Source organism: Triturus cristatus, chromosome 6 (genome assembly GCF_964204655.1).
Source record: "Triturus cristatus chromosome 6, aTriCri1.1, whole genome shotgun sequence".
NCBI lineage: Eukaryota > Metazoa > Chordata > Amphibia > Caudata > Salamandridae > Triturus > Triturus cristatus.
Genome location: NC_140589.1, coordinates 496,435,755 through 496,462,175, shown reverse-complemented (window position 1 = coordinate 496,462,175; position 26,421 = coordinate 496,435,755). Strand labels below are relative to the sequence as shown.

Genomic DNA, 26,421 nt, shown 5'->3' with positions numbered 1-26,421 from the left:
TACACTACACGAATGGAAAAGAATTTCAATTTTATACTGAATGAATCATTACACAAAGAAGAGCGCTACTGCGAGGCTTTTCTTTTTGAAGAACTGTTGCGACAGCTGGGCTTTCAGCGCAGCAAGCATTGCTTTTTTGTTGCTAGGCAACTAGTATATCTCCCCTCGCTGGAAATGAATTCTAATACAGCGACGACATTTTATGTTCAAGGAGGCACACACTTTTAAGCTCACTGTTTTAAAACGAACATCCACTTTAAAAACCATTTTGAAAAACATATTCCTATAAATTCTAATAAGAAATGGCTATTACGTAGAAGGAAAATGCACTAATGTATAGTGTTTGTCAAAACCAATTAAGGAATTCGTTAGCATCCTCTTTGGTTTACATCCGAAGTGCTCTGTTGCACCATGGTTCTTGCTGTGGCGGGTTCTCTCTGCCTTGCAGAACTAGTCAAATACAAATCCCTGGCATTTAAATTCCTCCTGCCCATTAGAGACCCACTACAGGGATTTAAATAACCCTATTTATTGACTCACCCCATCCAAGGCACAAGAAGCGTTTCCTTATGAGCCGCGTTCGGATTTTTCCAGTGACAGCCATGTATGACTGCCAGGCTTCTGTCAGAACCCAGCAGAATGAAGCCAGAAAAAAGAAGTGTAGAAACGCCGTGGTCATGGTGCAGATGTTCTGTGAGAAGACACAAGAAAAGCGCATTGGCATTAGATTCAAGCGAGCTGTTGGCATGCCCATACAGCTTCTTTATTCATAACATCTGGCCTTTGCCAATGACATATTCACCTATATTTCATTGTACGGGTATTATTTCACAACTCGAGGGAGTCCATTTATTTAGAACCACACGTGCCTCATGTTGAATTTGTCACCTTTTCAATTCTTCCCCAATGCATACTTTTCCATCTTGCACAAAGTTACCAACAGTGGAGGGGCGGAGGGGGGGTAGGGGTCCAAAATGAAATCGTTGCTGCTCCACAGCTCTCTGCATAATGTGATAGGGCACCAGACTCGGAGTGTGGGCTAAGAGTGTTCCCAGTCGTGTAAGAGAGACCTTCAGGTAAGTTCTATTCCTCCAGTAAGGGATTTTAGGTGTACATACTTCTGTACCAGGCGCACAACGCCCATTGGGCTGAAAGGGCTTCAGCCCACCCCATCGTATGTGGCAGCCCGGGATGAGACAGCATCCCGGGCACACCCACAGCTGCACCCGAGTACTTCACAGGTCTTAAAAAGACCATTTACTTGCTAACGAGGCTTTGTTGTTTTTTCACCCCTTCTTAGAGCCCCTGCATCTCCACTCTGACTATCGCTGGAAGAATTAGCCCCCCCCCCTAAATTTTTAGTAGCCCCCCTGAAATGTGGCTCTAGTTGCGCCTCTGTTCTGTACTGCATTTCACTCGCACTGATTATGTACAACATCATCCAGATGGTCCTGTACGTTTAACACGTCAGCCCTTCTTTTATGAATATGTTATATTTTGATATTGTATGGGGGTAAAACAATTCTGAAAAAAAAATGATTGCGTCTTTTGCGCATTTACCCTTTACCGTCATGCTGCTGACAAAGTGTCATAATGAACATACTAGTATTCTTCTTATACAATATTACCCTCATAACGCTTAATTTCCCAAAATAAAAAGGAGTAGCTCAATCACAACCAAAAGATACAGTAGTCATACGCTTGGCAGAAAGTGCTATGGCCATTTGACTGGACATCTTGAAGCTGATAGTCACTACCACAAGAAGAGGCCGGCCTTTTGATTGGCCATAAAGCATTGCTTATCAATTTGCACTCTGAACTCAAATGGTTAAAACACTGATATCATTTCCACATATAATGCTAATTATATCTTAAAAGACAATGGTTCTCAACTAAATGATCATTTAACAACAAAAAAACACAAAACAGCCCATACTCCTGGCATAGCTTGAAGAAATATCAACTCTCGCCCCAGTGCACTACTAAGATGAATAACATAAAACGTTTCAGTGAAAGTGTAACTTTGTTTACTTTTTTGCTTTATTTCCATACAGCAGGAAAATAATAAATATATGTATATTACCTACAGGCGATCAACAATAGGTAGTTGTTGTTACAACTATCTTTCCATAGGAAAAGCATTTTTTGACTTGCCTATATCTTTGGCGCTGGTTAACGAATCTCCACAACATTTTGCCACAAAAAGTGTCCCTGTAGTTCTTCTTGGTATGGAAAGTTTCAGGACGATCCATCAACAGGGAGCCGAGAAAAAGGGAGGGCAAAAAAACATGCTTTTCCAATATTAATTCCCATAGGAGCTTTAGACACGATCACAGCTCGAACTGCTGAACGGAATTACACTAAATTTGGCAGAAAGGTAGACATTGGTCCAGAGAAGTGTCCTTTTCTGATCTGTTGTAAATCCGTTCCGTAGTTTTGGAAATATTAAAAAATTCAAATGTTTATAAATAGGTACGCAGATCTTCTGAGGATCTGACACTCCCATGCTGAAATCTGATTGGCTGCCAACACTTCAACCAGGAAGTGTTGGCAGTCATCTTGGGATGTAGCCTCGGCTGAACATCAACAAGCTTATATGGCTGTTATATGCAGATGTATACAACTCTGACGATGTAGTCCTTCTTCTGTATCTATATGCATTTATCCAATGAGAACGCAGTGATGGATTCAAATGCTTTTGCTTCATACGAGTCCCACAAAAAATTTAAAAACAAAGAGAAGGGGGCAGGGTAGGAATACTCTGACCCCCTACGCCTCTAGGAGGGGGTCCTGCAGGACAAAAAAAGCATTTTTTAATAAAGTTTTTGGCAGGAGACCTGAAGGATATGCGGCTCTTGCCAAAAAACCAAGTGTAGGCTCCTGCGCTCCTTCACTAATAGGCCCCCAGGTGGGCCAGGTCCCGCAGGCTTGAGCATGTATATAAAGGAAGTGGGTGCATGTGGGCCCCCTCCTATGATTTATCTAAACCCCGGGGACCGCCAGCTCCCCGTGACCCTATAAAATAAGTGTGCAGGCAGGCACGCTGGCCCCCCCGCAAACCCAGAGACTGCCAACTTCCCGGGGCACTATAAACATATACATGCAGGTGGGCCTGCAGGGCCTGCCCACTCCCCGGGAACGCCACCTCCCAGGGGCAAATCATGATAAATTAATACGGGGGCCCCCTACAGCCCCGGGGACCACCACCTCTCAGAGACACTATAGAAATATATATGCAGGCGCAACTTAAATTAACGCGTGGGCCTGCGCGGCCCTCTGCAGCCTCGGAGACTACCACCTCCCTGGGGCTGAAATAAATGAATGTAGGGAGTCTGTCACTGCCCCCCAGCTCCTGGTATCACCACCTCCCAGGAGCTAAATTGTACAATGGAGGGGAGCTGTACAGCCCCTATTATAAAGTCATCTATGGCCCTGGGGACCACCACCCCCCCCAGGGCCAGCTCCTGCTACTTCACAAGGTGCCCACCCTCAGGAGGTAGCTGTTTGCTTTTGCTTGGTGGGAGCCGACAGCTCCTACCAAGCAAAAGCAAACAAAGCTCTGCTTTTTGCAAGCTGGAGCTGTCAAACAGCTCCAGCTTGCCGACAGCTGAGTTTTCATATGCGTGCAGGGAAAATGATGAACAATTGCTCCTACAGACAGAGAGCTGCCTTTTAGCAGCCCCCCTGGCTGTCAGAGCAATTCTGGCTCCTGAAGGAGCTGGGGAGCTGGCTGGGAGTGGGGGAGGGGCCTTGAGGCTCCCCCAGCGATTCCATTGCACACTGGGTGCCCCCATGGCTGGGCCCCAGGGGATGGGGTCCATGGGGCCGAAATCGCTGATGCCCCCGACCATGTCATGAGTGATATAATATGTGAGTTCATAAGAAGTGCATTGCGAGGGCATACGTTATAGTTAGCTAAGGTAACTATAACTGCTAAATTTCTGTAAAACAGGTCTGATGCTGTATAAGCTCTTTCTGCCATGCTGATTAAACACTACATCACTGCTCGGAGTGCCATTCTTTAATTGAAAATGTGCTATGGAAGTTGCTTGAATTCATATATGCCCGGGTGCGAGCATCCAACGAGCACCCCTGGTGATCTAGTTGCTTGTCATCTCTACGCATTGGATGGAGGATATATATATATATATATATATATATATATATATATATGTATATATATATATATCAAGACCCAATTCCGGTTGCGTAGAGCTGTCTGTGGGCGGTCTGGTATGGGTTACCGGATAACCCAGCACAATCTAAATAAACTCCGTCCTTGTAAGTAAGGATACCCAGACTCTCAAAGTGCTGCAAAATATTTGATCTAATGGCATTTAACGATGCGTTTCGGATTTCTCCTTCATCACGGTCATGTGTACAAATCCCATAGTGCACTTTTAAAACGTGATACATAAAAATGGAAAGAGGACTATAATGTACATTCAAATATCCATTGAGTTCAACTATGGTGGCCATCTTGCAATGTGGTACAATTCAATTCGAACCAATGCGCCTCATAAACCGCTGTTTGATTATTCCCTATTGTACAGATATACTTGTTCATAACATGTTGTACAATACCACGTAGCATTGACTTTACAATGTGTCAGCACCCCATTGCACCACAAAATTTCTATTAATGTCACTAATATAATAAAATATGTGCACTAAATAAAGCTATTATCTAAATTTTACAAATTGCGTATCGCATAAATAGCGTAAATGTTATGAATCTACGTATGACTTTCAAAATAACTAACATTACGAAATCGGCATACAATAACCGCATATCATAGCGTCATAGAATTCCTGCCCAAGTGGGCTTTAGTTCATATGGTCCTAATAAAGAAAAACAGTTGTACTCACTAATTAATGAATGAAAATAGTCCCTGCACCTGTAAAAAGCAGTTAAAAAACTAGTTACTACACAGATTTACTAAACGAAAAGAATAAAATTAGAACTGCTCAACTCATTTCAAGAAAATACATGTGGCACAAAACAGAATTATGCATACAAGTGGATAGATAGTTCTTCACTTGAATTCAAGCCCGAAGGGCCCATAGTTTCAAAATCTATTATATATCTAGATTCAAGTTTCCGCAAGGCCAATTTTCGATTACCTCCTCTAGTATTCAAGGTCACTGAATCTATAACCATCATACGTAACAATTTTTCATTCTGAAAATGACTTTCATGGAAGTGGCGTGCCACTGGGTAATGTTTATCATGATGTCTAATGGCACGCACATGATCCAATACCCGTTTTTGGCACAATGTATTGTACTCCCAATGTACCTTTTCTCACACGGATATATGAGAGCATAGATACAATGAGTGGTGTTACAATTCAGATGTTTCTGAATATTGAATATTCTCTTTGAGTTGGGTATCGGAAATGAAGCACAGTCTGTGCTGTTTTTACATGATTTGCAATTTCTACAGCAATAGAAACCCTTACAGCCTGTACCTTTCGGCTTTTCTATGTCTGATATCATGCTGTTGCTAAGATCATACCTTAGATATTTACATTTTCTGAAGGTGATTTGAGGATTGTCATTTAGATATTTAGCTAAAGTATCATCAGTTCTTAGCACATGCCAATGTTTGTTAAATATTTTTCTAACATTCTGTGCTTGTGCCGAAAACTGAGTGATAAACCTCAAGGTGTTATCATCTTCCTTGTGTTTGTGCTGGTATAATAACTCTGTTCTAGTCGTCTGCTTCACTCTTTCTTTAGCTTGAGTTATGATTTTATTGCTATAGCATGTCTCTGTAAATCTTTTGCACATAGTGTCTTCCTCCAATACAAAAGCCTCTTCTGTACTACAGTTCCTCTTAGCGCGTAGTAGTTCCCCATATGGGATGCTGTAGATAAGTTTAGATGGATAAGCACTTCTTGCATTTAAAAGTCTATTTCCTGCCGTGGTTTTTCTATGTAAGCTTGTCTGGAGTTTTCCATCCTGTACTTCAACTACGACATCAAGAAACTCTATCCTGGTTTTACTAATACATTCCGTAAAGGACAGATTGAGAGAATTGTTGTTTAATTTCCGCACAAATTCTTCAGCGGATGAACTATCCCCTTTCCAAATACAGAAGACATCATCAATGAATCGTAGCCACAGGGCCACACAGCTATCAAATTCTTCAAGTTGGGCAGCCACCTGCTCCTCCCACCAGCCCACGAATAAATTTGCGTAACTGGGGGCGAAGCAGGTGCCCATCGCCGTGTCCTGTGACTGTTTGTAAATTGATTCATTGAAAGAAAGAAGTTATTAGTAAGACAAAAATAGATCATGTAAACCAGCATCTCTGAATGACCAAGCAGTGACAATGACCGTGATTTCAAAAAATATCATACTGCCTGTATGCCCTGTTCATGCTGAATACAGGTGTATAGACTTTTTACATCCATTGTGATAAGGGTGTAATCCTCCTCCCAATGGATGCCATCTATAACTGTCAAGAAATGAGTGGTGTCACGAAGGTATGCAGGTAATCCTACTACAAATGGTCTTAGATAATGATCTATAAATCTGGATGTATTCTCCAATAGAGACCCAATGGATGAAATTATGGGCCTCCCTGGAGGATTTGCCGCATCCTTGTGAAGTTTGGGTTTCCATGAAAGTCATTTTCAGAATGAAAAATTGTTACGTATGATGGTTATAGATTCAGTGACCTTGAATACTAGAGGAGGTAATCGAAAATTGGCCTTGCGGAAACTTGAATCTAGATATATAATAGATTTTGAAACTATGAGCCCTTCAGGCTTGAATTCAAGTGAAGAACTATCTATCCACTTGTATGCATAATTCTGTTTTGTGCCACATGTATTTTCTTGAAATGAGTTGAGCAGTTCTAATTTTATTCTTTTCGTTTAGTAAATCTGTGTAGTAACTAGTTTTTTAACTGCTTTTTACAGGTGCAGGGACTATTTTCATTCATTAATTAGTGAGTATAACTGGTTTTCTTTATTAGGACCATATGAACTAAAGCCCACTTGGGCAGGAATTCTATGACGCTATGATATGCGGTTATTGTATGCCGATTTCGTAATGTCAGTTATTTTGAAAGTCATACGTAGATTCATAAAATTTGTGATGGCACCAAATGAATTGCGCAATTTATGCGATACGCAATTTGTAAAATTGAGATAATAGCTTTATTTAGTGCACATAATTTATTATATTAGTGACATTAATATAAATTTTGTGGTGCAACAGGGTGCTGGCAAATTGTAAAGTCAATGCTACGTGGTATTGTACAACATGTTATGAACAAGTATAGCTGTACAATAGGGAATAATCAAACAGCGGTTTATGAGGCGCATTGGTTCGAATTGAATTGTACCACATTGCAAGATGGCCGCCATAGTTGAACTCAATGGATATTTGAATGTACATTATAGTCCTCTTTCCATTTTTATGTATCACGTTTTAAAAGTGCACTATGGGATTTGTACACATGACCGTGATGAAGGAGAAATCCGAAACGCGTTGTTAAATGCCATTACATCAAATATTTTGCAGCACTTTGAGAGTCTGGGTATCCTTACTTACAAGGATGGAGTTTATTTAGAATATATATATATATATATACCTATATATATATATATATATATATATATACACACACACACACACACACATACAGGTATAGATGTAGACCCGACCTGCTGGCGGTCGTCAGAAGGTAGAAATAGTTAGGACCTAGTTTCCATAGGAAAACTGTTTTTTATTTTGGTAATAACTTTGTCGCCATTTGACCAACCTTCACACAATTTCGAAAGTAGTTTTCCACTAACTTAATCTGCTGTTTGGAAAGTTACAGAGTCATCCATCAAGTGGGGCTGACAAAAAAAGCCCAATGCAATTTCCCATAGGGATTTTAGACACGATTACAGCCCGAACCACTGAACGGACTCATACCAAATTTTGCAGAAAGCTAGATCTTGCTCCAGAAAGAGTGCTTTTTGTAAATTTGTGTAAATCTTTTCAGTAGTTGTGTAGTTATTAAAGAAACAAACACAAGAAGATGATGGACAGAGTGCTGAAACTTTTCAAACACTCACCCCCAGTCACAGATCTGGGTTGAATCCATCATTATTCTTTAGCTCACTTTGCCACCCCAGTTCAGACACAGCTATAGGCAAACCAGGCTTGACCCTGTGCCTCGTGGAAACAATCCAGCCCAAACTGCCAAGCCATGTCTTCCCTGGACCGGAAACAAGCATCCTGGGAGGAACTCGCCTTAGGTTAAGTCAGCTGATAACACTCATGCCTTCCTACTGCCTGAGGACAAGCCATTCTTTTCTCCGAGGATTGTCTGCACAAGGCCAGCCAAGGTTCGAATCCAGTTTTCTCCCAGGCAGTACAAAGTTCTCTATCTCACAGTAAGATTTCCCCTACATATACCACCAATCTATTTTCAGCCCGTATTTAGATTTTCGAAACTGAGTGAAATATAGATTTTAACCATCACTTTGGCTTTTTCTCATTCATTAATGCAGAAAACGTATTGCATTTTTGTCTCTGTCACTTCCTGGAAAATGCAGCTTTATCTACAGAAAAAAACTGCTTATGGGTAATTATTCACTGTGAGTCCATATTATTTGGATATGTAGTATACAATATTTATTTATTTATTAATCACCTTGCCTTGTAGGCTTACAAGGCATACTTTAGAAATAACTTAGGTAATATAAAATTAGGGTTTTCTAAAGAGCAGAGGTACTTTCACTGGCATGTGCCACTGCAGTTCTCTGAAGCTGCAGGCAAACTAGAGCACAATGTGTCCCCTCAGGACATACATGTTCGACGTGCATGTGAATGGTGCAAATACAGACTGTTGCCACATTTAATGTTTATCTTTCATGCTGCTGGGGTAATTTCTACACCAATTTACAATGCCCTGAATGAAAGATAAATATACTAGATGGGTGAAACCAATTTGACAGTACAGTTTTGAGGAAAGAGTACATGCTCCGTGGCATTGCATAGCAGTGTGACAGTGGAGAGTCAAAATACCAGCAAAAATAGGTTTCATGAAAAGGTGAAAAATCTGAGATGACCATGCAGAAAAGATGAATTTACTACACCTACAAACCTATGGGAAATTATAAAGAAAGATGTATTTGAGTTCCAGGAGATGATCAGATACAACACTCCTCTGTTCAACTACCAATTGGATTCAGGCCACAATGCAGGACAGGAACTGCCACCACAAGTTGTTTAATAACACTCATCTGATATACAGCAATGCTGGCAACTTCCCTTGTCTACCTTGACCTCTCTGAACTATTCAACACAAACTATCACAAAGCACCCCAAACATCCTGTCATCCCACAATGAACGTCTGTGGAATTGTCATGCAATGGTACATTTCTTACATGTATAACAGAATACATCTATTCCATGTGAGCTCCGTCGTGTCGAAAACCATCCCATCTCCTGTAACATCCCTAAAACGTCATAATTTCCTTAGTAATCTTCAACCTCTACATATAGTCTTACTGAGTTTTGGTAGCTGGCAAAAATATCAGTTTATGATTAACATGATACATAGTTATGTCTGGCAGTGCTAACAGGCCTTGAGATCAATTGGTTGAATGACTGCCTTACTACAAATTTTGCTTGGATAACAAAATTCAAACTAATTCTCAACAGCACTGAATTTTCCCTTATTTGCAAAGACAGAAGACACCAATTAGTACAGAAGTAGCTTTTAAAGATTAACCTGGACGATTGTTCTCCATGACTAAACAGTTGTGCATTGTCCCTGGGCTCATACATTGGTGGCAACATTAACTGCAACTCCTACATTGCAAACAAAATAAAAAAATCTTACACTTACAGAAGCTAACTTCAGAACACCCATACACAAGCAGGCATTATCACATTTCGATATGGGCAGTACTTCGCTGGCTGGAATCACAGGGACAAGCCTGACCCCATGGGAGATTGTTCTACTTAAAACAACTCATATCACATAAATGACAGAATTACTATCACACTCAGAGAACTTCAATGGCTCCCTTTGTTCACATACATCACATTCAGAACTTGCTGTATAATCCACAAGGCTTTTAATAACAACCCCCCTCCCCTTACCTTGCAACCAAGATCAAGACGATGCTGCACTATCATCTTCCAAACGCAAATGAGGAAGGGGACGATGGAATATATAAGACCCTAGGCTGGATCCTGCTACATACCAGGATTATGAAGCATCTTTCTATTCCAGATCTGTCACACAACATCACCTTTCATTTCAGGCAGGCGTTGAAGACTCATCCCCTGGCAACATCTCCTCACTTCATGGTCCCCAACTGACCTTCACTCTGAAGTGCCCCACATTTAAGCCAGCCTCTTCTATCGTATCTCTGCCCATTTGCTCTCCTCGCATGACCCTCCTCCGATTCCCCTCATCCCTGTGGGTATTGCGGGTATTTCTTAAACACCCTCTCTCTCAACCGCACGTGTCCTGTAACCCCTCGTCCACATATACTGCAAATGTGTCTTCTGTACCATACTTTATTGCATGGTAGCTACTCTTATGTTTTATAAACAGCACACATACCTCCATTCATACTTACACTGGAATGCTACTAATACATTAATGTTACTGGGGTTTATCCCTAGTAAAGCCCCTATTGTCCTATACTGTAGATGTCAGCAACAGAAAGACCCAGGACTAATAATAACTTGTTTTATTACCCAACTTAATGGTACACAATTTGGCAAACTCAGAAGTAGGAAAGACAAAGATAGTCAGATTGGGATACATACTTGTGAGCTGCAGGTCACACCAGGTGTCAGCAGTGAATGTTTAACTCAAGTGCAAATTGAATCTGTAAATGATAGCTGAACTTCAGCGAATTTGAGATTTTCCCTAATGCAGTTATCGAAAGCTGTGGTTATATTTTATCATAACATTTCACTCTTTCTTAGAAAGTATTCATTTGGATGCAGTACTAGGAGATTGCGCTTCCCTCGTGTACTTGCCCACAGTTTCTGAAAGTGGTACTCCGTATTACGAAGTGCACCTCAATAAAGCACCCGCAAATCTGTAATGACGCATCCTGGGCAGATAATAAGGAATCCAGGAGCTTCAGATCTGGCTATAATGATTTGATCACCGAGTTGCTGCTAGGCGATTATGTAAAACTGTACCTGTCATCTGTATATGAATCATCTACATAATTTTCAAGGATATCTGGGTGGTTTGTGACACTGCTTCTTGAAGGGTGACTCCAATGTCTTTTTGCCTGTGCCCTGGGACTGGAATATGCTCATGCAATCAGTATTAGCTGTCATGTTTATTGTTTTTCAATTGGTGTGTATGAATGGAGAGAAGCGAATATGTAAAAAAAGTAAGAGGGAATTCACTTTTTTAAAGTTATAGATGCAGGATTTCTTTGGACATGTGCGACAACGGTGGGAATGATGCACCTGTAAGGTCATTTATGGCTCGGAATGTGGAATATGTGTGAGCTCCAAGGAGACAGGGGCAATAATAGAGTGACACCCAGCTGTTTAGTTCACACCTGTGCTAGGGTGATAGATTAAATCATTTGAGAGCAGTGACTCCATAACTAATGACCATCCTAAATAATAATAACCCTAGCCTTGGGTATTGGTCATATTACTAGCAATAAGTCAACCACTTTTAGAATTATAAAAAGAATGCCCAAAGCCAAGGATAAAACATAAGACTGTGCATCAGAATATTGGAATGATAATTGTCCTGACAAGTCTAGGGAGAATTGCGCTCTTTAAAAAAAACACTGCAACATCATCATTATATAGACACACAACAATGGTATCAGTATACGGATACCATGAAACTGTCTTACCTTAAGATTGTGATGAACTAGTGATGATATAAACATACTGCTTTTTGAAGTCATTCACTCTGCGCTCCCAGTTAATCAATATCTATGTTTTTGATAATGATTTAGAGGGTTGCATGTGACAGAAAATAACATTTGGTTTACGCTACTCTCATTATGGTGTCTCAATTTGTAGCTGTTGGGACTGGTCCTTTCTGCAGAGTTATCCCCAAACGTTTTGCCTTCTTCCTCCTATTTTTCTGAACCTCGTTTTGTTGGCTTTAGACTCTGGGCAATTTACCACTGCTAATCAATGCTAAAGTGCATGTAGTCTCTCCTTTAAACATGGTATGATTGGTTTACACCTGTTTGGCATATTTAATTCACATGTAAGTCCCTTTACAGTGGTATCCCATATACCCAGGCCCTGTAAATTCAATGCTACTCGTAATCCTGCAGCACTACTTGCGCCACCCCCAAAAGTAGCCTATCAAACCTGTCTCAGGCCTGCATGCACAGTTTACTGTCACATTGACTTGGCATTTAAAACTACTTGTCAACGCTTAAACTCCCCTTTCTACTACATGTAGTTCAGCCCTAAGGCAGACCCTAGGTAGCCCTATGGGCATGGTGCTGTGTAGGTAAAAGGTTGGACATGAGCCTTTATTGTGTGGCATGTTCTGTCAGTGACAAACACCCTATTATGTTTCTCTCTACTGGGAGGCCTACACCTCTCATAGGCTAGCAGTAGAAATTCCATTATATATGTTTAAGTCGTAATTACTGATCGTAAAGGAGTAGTACCGCCATGTCTGGTATGTTTAGAATGGCAGTGATAAGTCATGCTTGGTGGTATAGGAGGACTTTTTATTACTATTTAAGAAATGCCACTTTTAGAAAGTGAACATTTCTCTGTGCTTATAACTCCATGTGCTTTACAGCCTGACTCCAATCCACATCTGAGCCTGTTTGGCAGCTACACTTTGTGTATACTTTCCAGACAACTGCAACACAGCAATAGCTGGGTGTGACAAGAGAGGCATCTGCATCCATCTGCATGTCTATAGTCTTACAGAGCTGGGAGAGAAGTAGGTGGGGTGCATTTACATCTGTATAAGCTATGTCCTGCCCCCACACAACAGGCTCGTTTACCCCCTACTGTACCTCTGGAGCCAGGGTTGGGTTTGAAAGGGAGTGTTGTGCACTTGTAAGGATTCTTATGAAGTGTCCCCTAGATCAATACATTTTGAAAGTGAGTACAGGGGCTTTGACCCCATGATTTTAGATCACTTTTGGAACTGGGACTGAGCCTCCCATCCTTGTGTGGTTGCTCGTGACTCGAGGAGCACATTCTTCTTTTGCGGGCAGCGTGCCCTGCAGCCACAATGTGCATCCGCCTTTGTATTTGACTGCTCGGGTCCGCGACACATTCAAACCTGACCCCCATGCCTGGGTGGGCAACTGAATCCCTCTGGTAAGATGGTAAGAGGTGTTGGGGAGTTTTTTGTGCAAATCTGGTCCCGTGAACACTCGCTAGCGCTGCTTGACCGGGGCTAACTGTTCCACAAGAAGCAATAAGTACGGTAATAATCCTGCATCACCAAGCACCTTTTGCTTAAATACACTTGGTCCTCCCAAGGTACCTGAATCGGACCTGAGTGGTCCCAACGTTGCCCCTACTACACCGAGGGCAGTTGGGGGAAAAATTACTTTGCATACATTCTGGTCTCCTCCTTCCTAAGCTGAGGTGGCTGGAGTACAAATTACCACATCGCCCTTAAAGTGAGTACCTGCAATTTGTTTTCCTGAATACTGCTAACTTTGGGGGCACATTGCTTTACTGTTGGACACCATTCTAAGTGCTAGCACTGCTAGCTTGAATTGCTGCAAAACATCAGGACAGACCATTTGTCCTCTTACTTCGAACATGAACGGTTCTAATGTGCTACACTGCACTTCTCACAATGATCTCCCAAATTACCATAACATTTGTAGTAGGAGCGCTCCTGCAGCCTATGTTTTATGCCTCCACATTATCCATGCCCCAGGGTGTGCAAAGATTACTGTGACCCCCGCTAATAGGGGCACAGGTGTTTCTGTGCCCACACAGGCTTATTGTTTCTATTAGTACTTTGTGATTTCTGCATTACTAGTGATATTTGGTAATTTATGTAGTACAGAGAAGTATTGATGATGCATGCGACTTTATGCCTTGATGCTATCACATATGTTGTTCTACCTTATATTGTCAGAATAATGAGTATGATTTCAGGGTTTGCATAATATGCAGAGTATATATGGCTCATGTCATTCTGGTCTATGTTTTATGGACAATATACTATATATATATTTATAAATCTTGTGTGGAGTCTCTTTTTTGGTGTATTTATTGTGTTACTGGTGTGAGTGTGTTGTGCAAATGCTATTTTGATTTGTTATGTTATTTTGATTTGTAACGCGCACAGATACTCAAGAGTGTCTCGGCGCGAGGCAATGAGGGACAAAAGTCTGGTACTAAACAAAGAGATGTGTTTTCAGGTTCTTCTTAAAAATCAATGGGTCCTGAACGTTCCATAGCGCGAAAGGAAGAGCGTTCCATGCAACAGCAGCTTTCCAGGCAAGAGAGCTGCCTCAAGCCTCTGACATTTAAAGCGGGGGATCTGGGCGAGGCACTGGGACATGGAACGCAGGTGTCGAACTGGAGTATAAAAAGAAAAGCGTTTTTGCAGGGAGATAGGGCCATGACCATGAAGAGCGCAATGCGCCATGACTAAAGATTTAAATTTGACCCGTTTGGCTACGGGAAGCCAGTGCAGAGAGCATAAGTGGGATCTCACGCTAATCTTAGAGGGAATCTCAGTAAGAAGTCTGGCTGCCGCATTTTGGACCATCTGGAGCTTTTTTAGCAGATAGCCCGAAATGCCAACGTAAAGGGCGTTAGCGTAGTCCAGCCGAGGCAGAATAAGGGCACAGATAACAGTTTCTTTCGCCGCCCTAGGCAGGAGAGGGAGAAACTTCCTTAAGGTTTTCAAAAGGCCAAAACAGGTCCCAGCACGTTTCCTGATCTGAGTAGAAAAGGAAAGGTTCTCCTCAAACCACACCCCCAGGTTCTTGGCGGGCTTCCCTGTCGAAGTGGGAAGAGGGAACTCAGGCGGCCAAAGAGTTTCCTTAAAATTAGAAGAAAACTTTCCAAAAAGGAGAATCTCCGACTGCTCTTCATTGCACTTGAGTTGGGCAGCAGCTAGCCAAATAAAAATAGAAGACAAGCAGTGTTGAGCAGAGGAAACAGAATCCACATTCTTATCCCAAGTAAAGAAAAGCGGGGTGTCATCAGCGTTAGCCATAACCTTAGCCCCAAGGTCCTCTGCCAGATAAACCAGATGTGTAACATAAATGTTAAAAAGGAGGGTACCTAGGGAGGACCTCTGCGGGACTCCTGTGGTCACTAACTGGGAAGAAGAAGAGGACGGTGGAAGCCAGATGCTTTACACATTGCCTCTGGGGATACGCCTGACAGCACACTGCCAAGCTACCAGGGGGTGAGCACAGTTTATCTTTGTTGTGTAACTTACATGACCTGACTAGAGTGGTGGGTTCTCCCTGGCTTAGGTGCATACCTCAGCCAACTAGAAACCTAGTTTCTAACAGTAGGAATCATTGGAAAATTGATATAGCAAGGGATCAAGGTTTAACGTTTTACTGACCCAGGGCATGTAAATGAAAGTGTTGTGAAAAGGTGGTGTACTTTGGTGAATGTCCTGATTTTCATTTCTGTCGAAGTTTTATATAGCACAAAATACATGTTGCCTCATGGCTACCACAGAGCTCCTAACTGACTGCAAACCAATCCTCTTATAAAGATAATACATTCATTAACATTACCATCCTATGGTGAGTGTTTCAGCTCGACTTGGGTTCCACTACTCCCTGGGAGTAGGAATCGGAGGCTTGGCCGTAGATACGCTTTCTGGGACACAAAGTAAAAGGCTGAGAAGATATACTCTGGGGCGAGGCCAGTTTCTTAGAAACTGGTATACTGAATATGACCCATGTTCCAGGTAGAGGCATGTTCCCTGCACTGTGGATGCTCGACTATGTAGAATGTCACTAGGGGAAGCAACAAGTCTTCAAGGGGAAATACCGTGACCTGGCAGAGGGCGCTCTATTGACCCTCTAAGGTTGCACATTTTAAGGATCGACAATGTGTACCTCGGTTCTGGCATCTTCAGCAAATTGCATTACAGTGTCCAAGGCTACTCTTCTAGACTAGGATGGCATTAGCAGTAGCGCTCTGTAAAATTGTAAACTAATAGGAAGTGTTCGTGGTTTCAACAGTACTTATTAAATAAATGTATTTTTTTTCTTCATTATTTTGAAAAACGTGTATATTTGCGTGGTGATTAAAAATATAGAAAACGAGTCTGTACCTTTCCGAAGTTCTTTTCTTTGGATGGACAAGTGGCACAGATGCCATTACATGTTCATATCATTAAACATAAACCCCAATTTTAATCCCTTAACTAAAGCTGCATATCTACCAGTCCAGTGACTGTTATCTAAGCGCCTCAGAGCAGTCACATGCCAAGCACCTCGCCATCTGCACGACGAGCTGCCACTGAGGCCACTGCTATTAATGGCATGTCAACTGCAATGCCATACAGAGGCAGCAGAAAAAAGGGAAAAGCCTTCACGGTTCACATAAATGGCAATCTGAGCATTTACCATTTATGATTTTTTTCGAAATTTCGATAAATACATTCAGGGATAATTTCGGGAGTTTTTCTTCTACTTTTGCTAGCCATATGGTATAATGAACAGCCAAGTAATAAGCTATCACTAGGTTACATTTCTTAAAGAGTGTTCCAGAAATCCATTAAAATAGATTCTATTGAAAATGACAACAGTGCATTCCACTGTTTCCTTTCCACCTCTTTATTAAATCCCCTTTGTGTATGCAGGAGACGTCTTGGTTATTGAAACCCTTGTACATCACAGGTTTCTGCTTTTTGCAAACAAGCGACTGCTGTTTCTGGCTTCAGGTTATCCATTCACGGGCATAGTTGCATTTCTTTGCATTTTGAATTCATAGGAGACTAAAAGAAAATATTCGGAAGAAGGTGCTGTACATTAAATATTAATAGATGTGTTCATTTCTTGGTAGGCTAGCATAAAATGCTCTCTCACTGAGACAACTGGGACAAAATTGCATTTTATCAAATTCTATCAAGCATTAAAGCGATGAGGATAAAATATCGCTCATAATTCAGGGAAATGAAAGCAGACTATATGGGTAATTTTTCCAGGTAAATAAATGTGTTTCTTTAAAATAAGTGGCTGTAGAGCACGTCATAGTTAGCATCTTTGGGGAAAGTATCTTTTGCTAAGAATCCCTTAGTTCATAGTTGGGACGAAGGTGTTGCTTATTTCATTTTCTTGACTGTGTCCAAATTTGAAAGCTTCAATGAATATATAGAGCAAAACTAAATCACATATTTGAGTTCACCTGTTTTGTGCAATTAAAAGTGTGAGGTTACTCTTCGAATCTTCCCCTGCTTTCCATTTCTACAATTTACTAATAACTTAAAGATTTGTTTTGTGATTAGTTTAAGAACTTGCAATGTCATAATAGCTGATCTTTGTCATTGCATGACCACATAAAAAAAAAAAAAATTCTAATGGATTTTTACTTGTTTTTTCAGCCATTTGCTTAGCTCTAAACCATTCATAATCCTGCTGAAGAGCTCATATGTACACAAACAACATAATTAAACAAAAATGCATGTTAAGATGCATCATTCATGAGGCCATGCTTAGGCAGTCTTGGCATATCTCAACCCTATTCCATATTAGCTAAAGCATAATATTATCAGAAGTGCAGTCTTGGCTGATTCAGGAAGCAAATGTTCAGCATTCCAACTTTATTGTGGAATTGAGATACCAACAGGTCCTCCCTGTCCAACACACAATGTTATACAGATAAAAAAAGATAATATACATGCTATACCTTTATATTGCTGAACCCTAGTTTCAAGTGTGCTCGCCTGGGAGGCAGACCTTTTCTGTTACAACTGATAGTCTGTAGCATGCTCTTCGAGTTTCCCCACGGAAGATTCAAGAACTTTTACTTTTCCGGGAATCATTACAAACTTGTTTTTTTTTATTTCTTTTTTATTGACCAGACTTGACATCTAATTCACAATACATGAATGATACAAAAGGCCCTTAAAATTAACCATACAAAAAAATCGCATTGCGCCTAAATCTAAACAAACCATCTAAAATACACAGTTAAAACATTTGCAAATAATTCCCTTCATTATGTGAGTTTTAGATGCTTGTTTCTACCGTATACTATTTCATTACTTTAGAGTGCGTATCTCTAAAATTATACTATTTCTAAAATCTACATATCCACTCCCCCCGCACCTCTGCTCTCATCCACGTAGTCAATCCTGATTTGTAAAGAGCACGTGCACGTGTGTCATTATATTGATATCAACCTTTTGTCACTATATCATTCTATCCATTTAACAATTCATTAAAAACAAAAACACACATGGCATAGTGCTAAGAATAATATACTCCGATATTAAAACAATACTTCAGAATAAAGTGTGTTAGTGCTTCTAGCGAATAATATAGCCTTGGGTGCACTGAAACTTTGGTACAACAAAAATTGTCAAATCAGAAGCAACTCTAAAAAAACAAAAACAATATGCTCTTCTTTTCTTTTTACTTTCTGAAATTTAACCTGCAATTCATTTAGCACTGTGCAACCTATTACTTATTTACGTCAGCACCTCACTTCCAAATTTGCCAGGTGGCCTTATATCTTTTAAGTCCCCCTACTCGCTTTGCATAGGCCTCTTCAAACTTCATGGGTGGGTCATTTTCAGCCACGGCCCGTTAAGGGCGTGTTAGCGGGGCGATGACGTAGGGCGGGGGAGGGGCACAGTGGGGGGTTGTAAAATGCAGCATACGGCCGATTTCAGGTAAGTTACGAAAACAATAAAACAAATTTTGTTGCGCGCGCTGCATAGCATTTGGCGATGCAGCGTGCGCAACGAAATTCGTTTTTTTCCGTAACTTACCTGAAATATGCCGTATGCCGCATTTTACAACCCGTCACCCTACCCCTCCCCCGCCCTACGTCACCGCCCCGCTAACACACCCTATACGGTCTGTGGCTGGTCATTTTGTCTTTCAAATGCAACTTTATAGGAGGCTTACTATTTCGCCAATTCTGAAGGATCAAGGGAAGTGCAATCAACAATGCTATACAAAGGAGATATTGTTGATCCTTTGTTAATTGTTCGCTCCTTTTAGAGACACCAAATAAAGCCGAATTAGGATCTGGTAGAAAAGTACATCCTATGGTCTGACTATCCTGAAACACTTGCACCAGAAATTGGTAAGGTGTGAACATGTAAAAAATGTGTGGAGCCGTTCCCCTTCACCTAATTTCTGGCACCAGAAGCAGTTGTTGGAATTTCTGGAGTAAAATTTGCCAGCCATCTTGACAGAAATGCCATTCTTTTATAATTGGCTGCCTGCAAAGATTTATAACCTATCTCTGCAATTAGTTTCTACACGCTCGCCTATAGCTGGCATTGTGTTTTTAATAGCACCATTGAAAAAAGAATTGCTGGATCTGGCTTGCCGGAAACCTCCTCTAAAGTTTTATACCAATTTCCAATGTCTTGTAATTTGCCCTTATCGAGGATACTGCTAACCGAGTGAATCTATGGAGTCTGGTATTTATAATGACTCATCTTGTTAAAACTCAAAAACTGTTGTACGCACTGAGAGCCCACCCTAGCAATGAGATCTCTCCATGAGATAGGTTTCCCCTGCCCCATAAACTAACCAAAAGTTTTAAAACCTATAAAATCCTAGCATCTGATCTCACGAGCTGTCAGGGAGAGGCCCAAATAGATTCCCTCCTCTAGCTTAAGTGGGAAGCTATCAAAAGAGGACTTAGAAAGTTTGCCCAAGATACCCATCCAACTGTGTATTTCACCCAAGAACTTATATCTAGTCCTTTTTGGAAGCTTCGCTATTTTTAAAAACACTGGCACACGGATACCTGATTCCTGAATTATCTTTGTGATGAAAAAGTGATCTAATCCCCCAGTACTATTTAAACATTGAGAGAGAACATCAAACAGGGCTGCCTGGTAGTACATACGAATATTAGGACATGCCAACCCTCCTTCCTCTTTCTTCAATTCAAGCACCTCGAACTTCACCCTGGCTGCCTTTTTATTCCAGATAAAACTTCTGAATACTGAATCAAGTTCCTGAAAAAAATTATTATTACTTTTGAGTGGCCATTAGAAAATAAAAATATTAACAAGTGGAGGGTAGACATTTTGAGCATGGAAACACAACCTATGATGGTCAAGGGGAACCTGGACCATCTGTCTAACAATCCCTTAATTTTACCTAGCATTCTTTTGTAATTCAAATAAAAAAGGCTTGAAAAATTATTTGTGACCCATATACCCAGATATCTAATTAGAGACATAATCTTAGCTTGTACCTGTAAAGAAGAAGGAAGGTCTTCTACTGTCACATTAAAAAGCAACAATCCTCATTTTGTATACTCCAATCCTAGTAAAATCCTTAATCATCCAAAGAACTCATTTTAAATTATCTTCATCCGGCTGGAGATATAATATCATGTCATCCGCAAACAATTTAAACTGTGTCATACCTTCTATGGGTGCCCTCATATTGATATCATTACGAAGTTGGATTGGCAACGGTTCGATGAAAACTTTTAGCAGAATGGGTGAAAGGGGTCACCCTTGGCGAGTGTCTCTTTTAATCACAAACGATCCTGCCATCTTAGAATTCACAGACACTTTAGCTTGAGCACCATTATATATATTTGATAGCATCGCCAAACATTGGGCGGGAAAACCAAACCTCTGGAGTCAACAAAATAGGGCACCCCAATTTACCAGAGCGAATGCCTTTTCAGCATCAACCATCATGACTAAGGATCTGTTATGATTCATTGAAAAATAATCTATGGCCTGAATTAGAAACTGGGTGTTTGACGCCATTAACCGGACAGCTATAAAACCACTTTGATCTGTATGTATCAGCTGTTGTGCAGCTGGCATTAAATGGACGGCCAAGATCTTTGTTAACAAATTGTAGTCCAAATTGAGCAGGCTAATTGGCCAATAGGAATGAATAGATGTTGGATTTTTATCCTTCTTCAGAAAATAAACTATTTTTGTTTCTTGAAACATGGGACGGATCTCACCGCCTCCTTTAATAAAATTGAAAAGACCTACTAGAAATGCTGCAAGCTCGCTGGAAAATATTTCATAGAATTCTGTAGGTAAACCATCATTTCTGCATGCTTTGGCACTAGGCATTTGCTTTAAAGCATGTTCTATCTTGGTTAAAGTTATGGGCTCGAAAATTAGCTGGAAGAGTGATTCGGATAAATGAGGAAGAGGGATATTCTCATAGTAATGTTGAATCTGATTTATTGACACTGTATGTTCAGATTGATAGATATCTGAGTAGTGTTGTAAAAAATGTTTCGCTATCTCTTCCTGATCATGGACTAATTTTCCTGTTAGGAGACTCTCTAAAGACTTTATAATTGACTTTTCATCCTTAACTCTTGTGGACCAAGCCAGAAACTTGCCAATGTGCTGATTTTCCTCATATATTTTCTGATGGTAGCTATTGGAATTATTTATTTCTTGTAAAATAAATAAATCTCTAAGATTTAGTTTTGCCATTTCTACTTGGCAAACCTCGGGCATTATCCCTCCGCTTTGCTCCATGGCGCTAATGTCCTTATCTAAAGCTATCTGGAGACTTGCAATCTGCTGAGAACGTTTTTTTCTTTGACTAGCTTCATATGTGATCACTTTCCCCCTTATGGTTGTTTAAAAGCTTCCCAGATAGAAAAATAGGAGCCCATGTTCTGATTAATATAAAGAACTCAATAATGAACTGTTTTGTTTCAGCTACCCATTGTGAATTTGAAAGCAGCGATCTATCCAGTTGCCATGTAGGTCTGTCCCTGTGCTTAAGACTTATCACTAATTCTAGGGCAACTACTGAGTGATCTGTAAAAGCATGAGCCCTAATTTCAGACTGCCCCCTACTTAACGATTTTGAAACTAAGAAGAAATCAATTCGAGAGTCCGTCCTAAATCTATAAGGAAAGCATGTATATTGTTAGGTTGTTGGATGGTCCTTTCTCCAGGGGCCCACTAGTTGAAAGCTTGATTCACAAACTTGAAGTCGTTTTTTTTGTTCTGGGTTTAAGCTGTTGTTTATTATTATTTGAAGTGTCTTTAACTAAATTCTGGATAAAATTAAAATTCCCATCCCAGATCAGAGGCTCATATGTCGCCAAGGCAAGATCTAAAATCTTTAAAAGGGAATCCGTCTCATCAGTTGTACGGCCATAATAATTTATAAAATTTAGGTCTTGACCACTAGTTAGTACTCTAACCCTAATCCACCTTCTTAATGGATCCCGAATCACTTCCTTCACATCCCAATCTATACTATTTCCTAAAAAAATTGCAACTCCCCTTACTGCTGCTTGGGCGGACGCAAAAAAAGCATGAGAAAATCTTCGGGTAGTTGACAGCTTTGGAGGGTTGCTTTTAAATGGGTCTCTTTTAAAAAGAGAACCTCTGGCGAAAGAGATACCAACCAGCCCATTAAGCTGTCATATGTTTTTTTATTTACTAACCCATAGGGATTGCATTCAATAATCCTAATTTTACATTTCTCCTGAGACATCATCCTGGAAGCTTTGTATTATAGCATTTAGCACCGTTCTTATAACATTTAGCACCTTTCCTGCAAACAAGCCCCTGGCTACCAGATTTTACCAATGCTTAGTACCTCAAAAATATCTGCTCTTTTTTCCAAATACTCCCTCTCCACCCTTTCTGCCCTCACTCTAAAACCCCTATGTGACCCCCCTTAAACCCCAGGCAGAAACCCACCCTTGATGAGAGGGGAAGAGCTCACCATACCCCTCCTGGTGTAAACTTAAATAAGAATGGTGCCATTACATTGCACCCTTGCGCCCTTTCACACTCTACCCCCCCCTCAGCCACTTGCAGAGAACAAAAACCCTACAGTTTGGTAATCTCATGCAAAAACTCCTGAGCTTCTGAAACCTTAGAAAACAGATGAAACTTCCCTTTTGAGAGCACCTTTAATTGTGACTGCTGGGCAATGCTAGCCATTAACCCTTGTACTGTGTAAAGATGGAGCATTTTAACAAAATCCTTACTGCGACTAGCTGCAGCAGCGGATAAATCTGAAAAAAAATCCGACACAGGGGCACTTCTGTGAAAAAAACTGTCTCTACTGTATTGCCTTTGACAGAACCATCTCTTTAATTCGATAATTCCCGAAGTTGATAAGGACTGTTTGTGGATATTTTGATGTGACAGAGTGTTGTGCTGGAAATCAATGAGCTCTTGTTAAAGTTAAGTAGCCAGAAAAACTTGGCAGAACATGGGATTCAATAAATGACTCCACCCTTGAAAGTGGTTGTTGGCTTTTGCAGCCCTCTGGTACACCAAAAATACGAAGATTGGAACGACGTGAGTAATTTTCCAGTTCTTCGATCTTGTTTTCTTATAGGGCCTGCTGCTTGAGAAATTGGCCAATTTCTTTCTGAGTCATGGTGAGCTGCTCTTCTAGCTCCGAAATCCTACATACAGCCTCCTTTACTCTCTCAGGAAGCTGCACTATTGCTTCGTCAATGTTATTTAACCTGACATTGAGGGCAGCAGTTTCCAATGCTTGAGAGACCTTATATTTCCTTATCTCCTCAAGAATATGATTAAGCATGTACTTCACTTCCACCTGGAGTGAAGGGGCTTCCGTAAACTGCTGAGAAGCTAGTTGCTATGTTCTATCTCCTTCTGTACCCACCGTTTGCCTATCCAGATCTTTTGGGCTGCAGAAACCTGAAAGTCACCACCTGTGAACCTTGTGAAGATATTTGAAGATTAACCTGTACACCCGGTATATCAGAAGCAGGTGGCGGGGCTGGATTTAGTGAACTTCCTATCTGAGAAACGTCAGAAATATCTACAGCAATCATTCACTTAGCTTTCTGAAACAAAGGATATTCCTTGAGTACAGCTGTGTGCTGCACTAAATCTAATTCATGATTTATCAGCGTTGCTGTTGTATCTTCACTAGTCCCTTGCTTAGATTTGCAAGTCTCTGTGTCCACCAAATTTATATGCTCTATAAGTTCTGTCGACTCCAGGTCTGAATTTTTAGTAACATCTGGTGAAGTCAAATGGTCCTCGTTGTCTCCCATACCTGGGCCTGTATTTGTAGCCATCATCAGTTCCTTGCGTAGCAAGGAGGTATGATTGGCTCGAGCTGCTGCCTGCCCTCCTTGTTTTTTAGCCCTTTGCACCAATGCTGCAGCCTCTGGTTTCGCCAGGGCACCTGATGCCTTAGAGTGATTCCTCATAGTTATTTTGGCGACTTTGTAGACCCAGCCAGAGACCCCAACCGGGCGGTAAATTGAGTGCTTCAAAGAAAAACACAGATTGGGAACATAAAAAATGAAGTTCTGCAGCGCTTTCATGTCATTAAATATAGTACGAAGAGTTCTTTAATTGCTGGAAAGGATCCTCCGGCGAAATAGGTTTTAAAGGCGCTCCCTCTATTGCTATGCTGCCTCCAGATTCGCCCGTAGCACGCACCAGGATACCAGCTGGAGCTGGAGACCATCCTGAGCAGCCACAAAAAGCCAGCTTTCAACTCCCCAAACATCCACAATCTATCCCCCAGCGCCCTCTAAGATCCACAAGGCCAGGGAAGCAAACCTCAGAGCAGGGGGCAGGCTACAATAACCAGCCGCCCGAACCGTGCCGCCATACGGCAAAGAAACTCCAATTGCGCTGCTCGGCCTGCAGCTCGGCGTCCCAACCGGCTGGCAAGCATCAGACGCGGGAGGGGCCGCGGGGCTTAGCTGCGGAGCATGTGGGATCTACGGAAGCATTACAAACTTGACTTTAACCTCTAGTTCATCATTAAGCAGTCCACCTACTCATTTTATTTGTTTGAACTGAAACATATGGTTTGCTTTGGTTCTATAAACAAGGATTACATCAATATACAATTAGATATATCGTGTATAAATTTCTTTTCACAATAGAACCAAGTAAATTGACCTCCTAATGAAGAAATATAATTACTAACATACTAGTGGAGATCGGTATTGGAGGAACATGCACCTGCTTGTATGTCCCTGTTCCCCAATCTCTGCTTTTATGAATTTATCCTCAATAGCTTTCCTTAGAGCTCTAAATTCTTCAACAGGTCTTTTTTTCTGCAGCGTCAGCATTATAGGTAGTAGAGCTTTTCATAAACTGAATAACATAACATAACACAACACGACATGACATGACATGTCAGGACACAACATAACATAACATGACACGACACAACATAACATTACATAATATCACATAAAATATTTTGTAACAAAACCTTATCTACTCAGTGCTTGACAGCAGGGTTTATCCAAATAATGACAAATGCTCATTAATTTGTTGTTTCATAATATACCCAAGAATATATCTGTTTGATTGCGATGAGATTTGAAGACACGCATGCATCTTTTTCTGTGTTTTTTTATATTTAAAGTTGCAGTATTTTCAAGGTGTTACAATTCGTCTCTGCTGTCCGTGCTTCCATTTCCAGTCTGTGCAGGGGAGGAAACATACATCCTTTGCAGGCCACCGGAGCACTGTGATTTCTGTCACATCGACTCGATTGCTCGCTCTCAACATGCAATTATCAGGCACTCTGACACAGAAGCTGGTTAAATTATGGGGAAACAATCAGTTCTCTTTTTTTTTCTTCTCATTATTTTATAGCCTACTAACAGGCAGCATGTTTTCTCCCTACAAAGCATTTAGTACTGTCATTCCCAATGGTAACTTTCCGATTCAGCCAAGATATTCCATTTTTCAGCTAAACGCATTAGATATTTCTATTCTTACTGTCTCGTTTTGAGCATTTTATAATTAATCGCGTTTCCATAGCAGATGACTAACTCACCTTGTTTTCCAACACTCTTCCTTGAGTCAGTAGATTTCATGCCATAGCCTTTATGAAAAGCTTGGCCATAGCACCCTAAATTATTGAAGGCATTGTTCAAAGATCGTGCTGGTAGGTATAATAAGCACAATTCTTTTAATAATATTAGCAAACTTTAACACATTGCAAATTAGAGTATTTGCATTAGAATACCATGCAACTTGTTGGATCTTATTGCAATGCCAATATGCATGGGAAGAGGAAGTTCAACAGCCACGATGGAGCTGGTGTTTTAACCCCTTAATACATTTCCATCGAAAAGATGTACCTGCAATTTGCTGAAGCTAGTCATCTAGCAAGTAAATTATGTTCCTCGCTATTATGGGCGAGGGCACTGGGCCATTGCAAAATAGTGTAATACCATTTATGGAATAAACACTACTTAGTGTATTTGTTCAGACTGGTCTTTACCCTCGCACACGTGCTAAATTTATCAGCCCTGGTTATTTA

The 26,421-nt window shown here is 40.8% G+C and overlaps 1 protein-coding gene across 4 annotated transcripts in view; it reads right to left on the bottom strand.

Moving 5' to 3' along the window:
• The window catches only part of ADGRB3 (adhesion G protein-coupled receptor B3), a 1,641,523-nt gene that overhangs the window by 204,375 nt on the left and 1,410,727 nt on the right, over window positions 1-26,421 (bottom strand). For all 4 annotated transcript variants that reach the window (XM_085610901.1, XM_085610903.1, XM_085610902.1 and 1 more), the window contains one exon: window positions 541-691. In XM_085610901.1, the coding sequence (XP_085467027.1) occupies window positions 541-691 (151 nt within the window). The remainder of the gene's footprint in view (window positions 1-540; window positions 692-26,421) is intronic.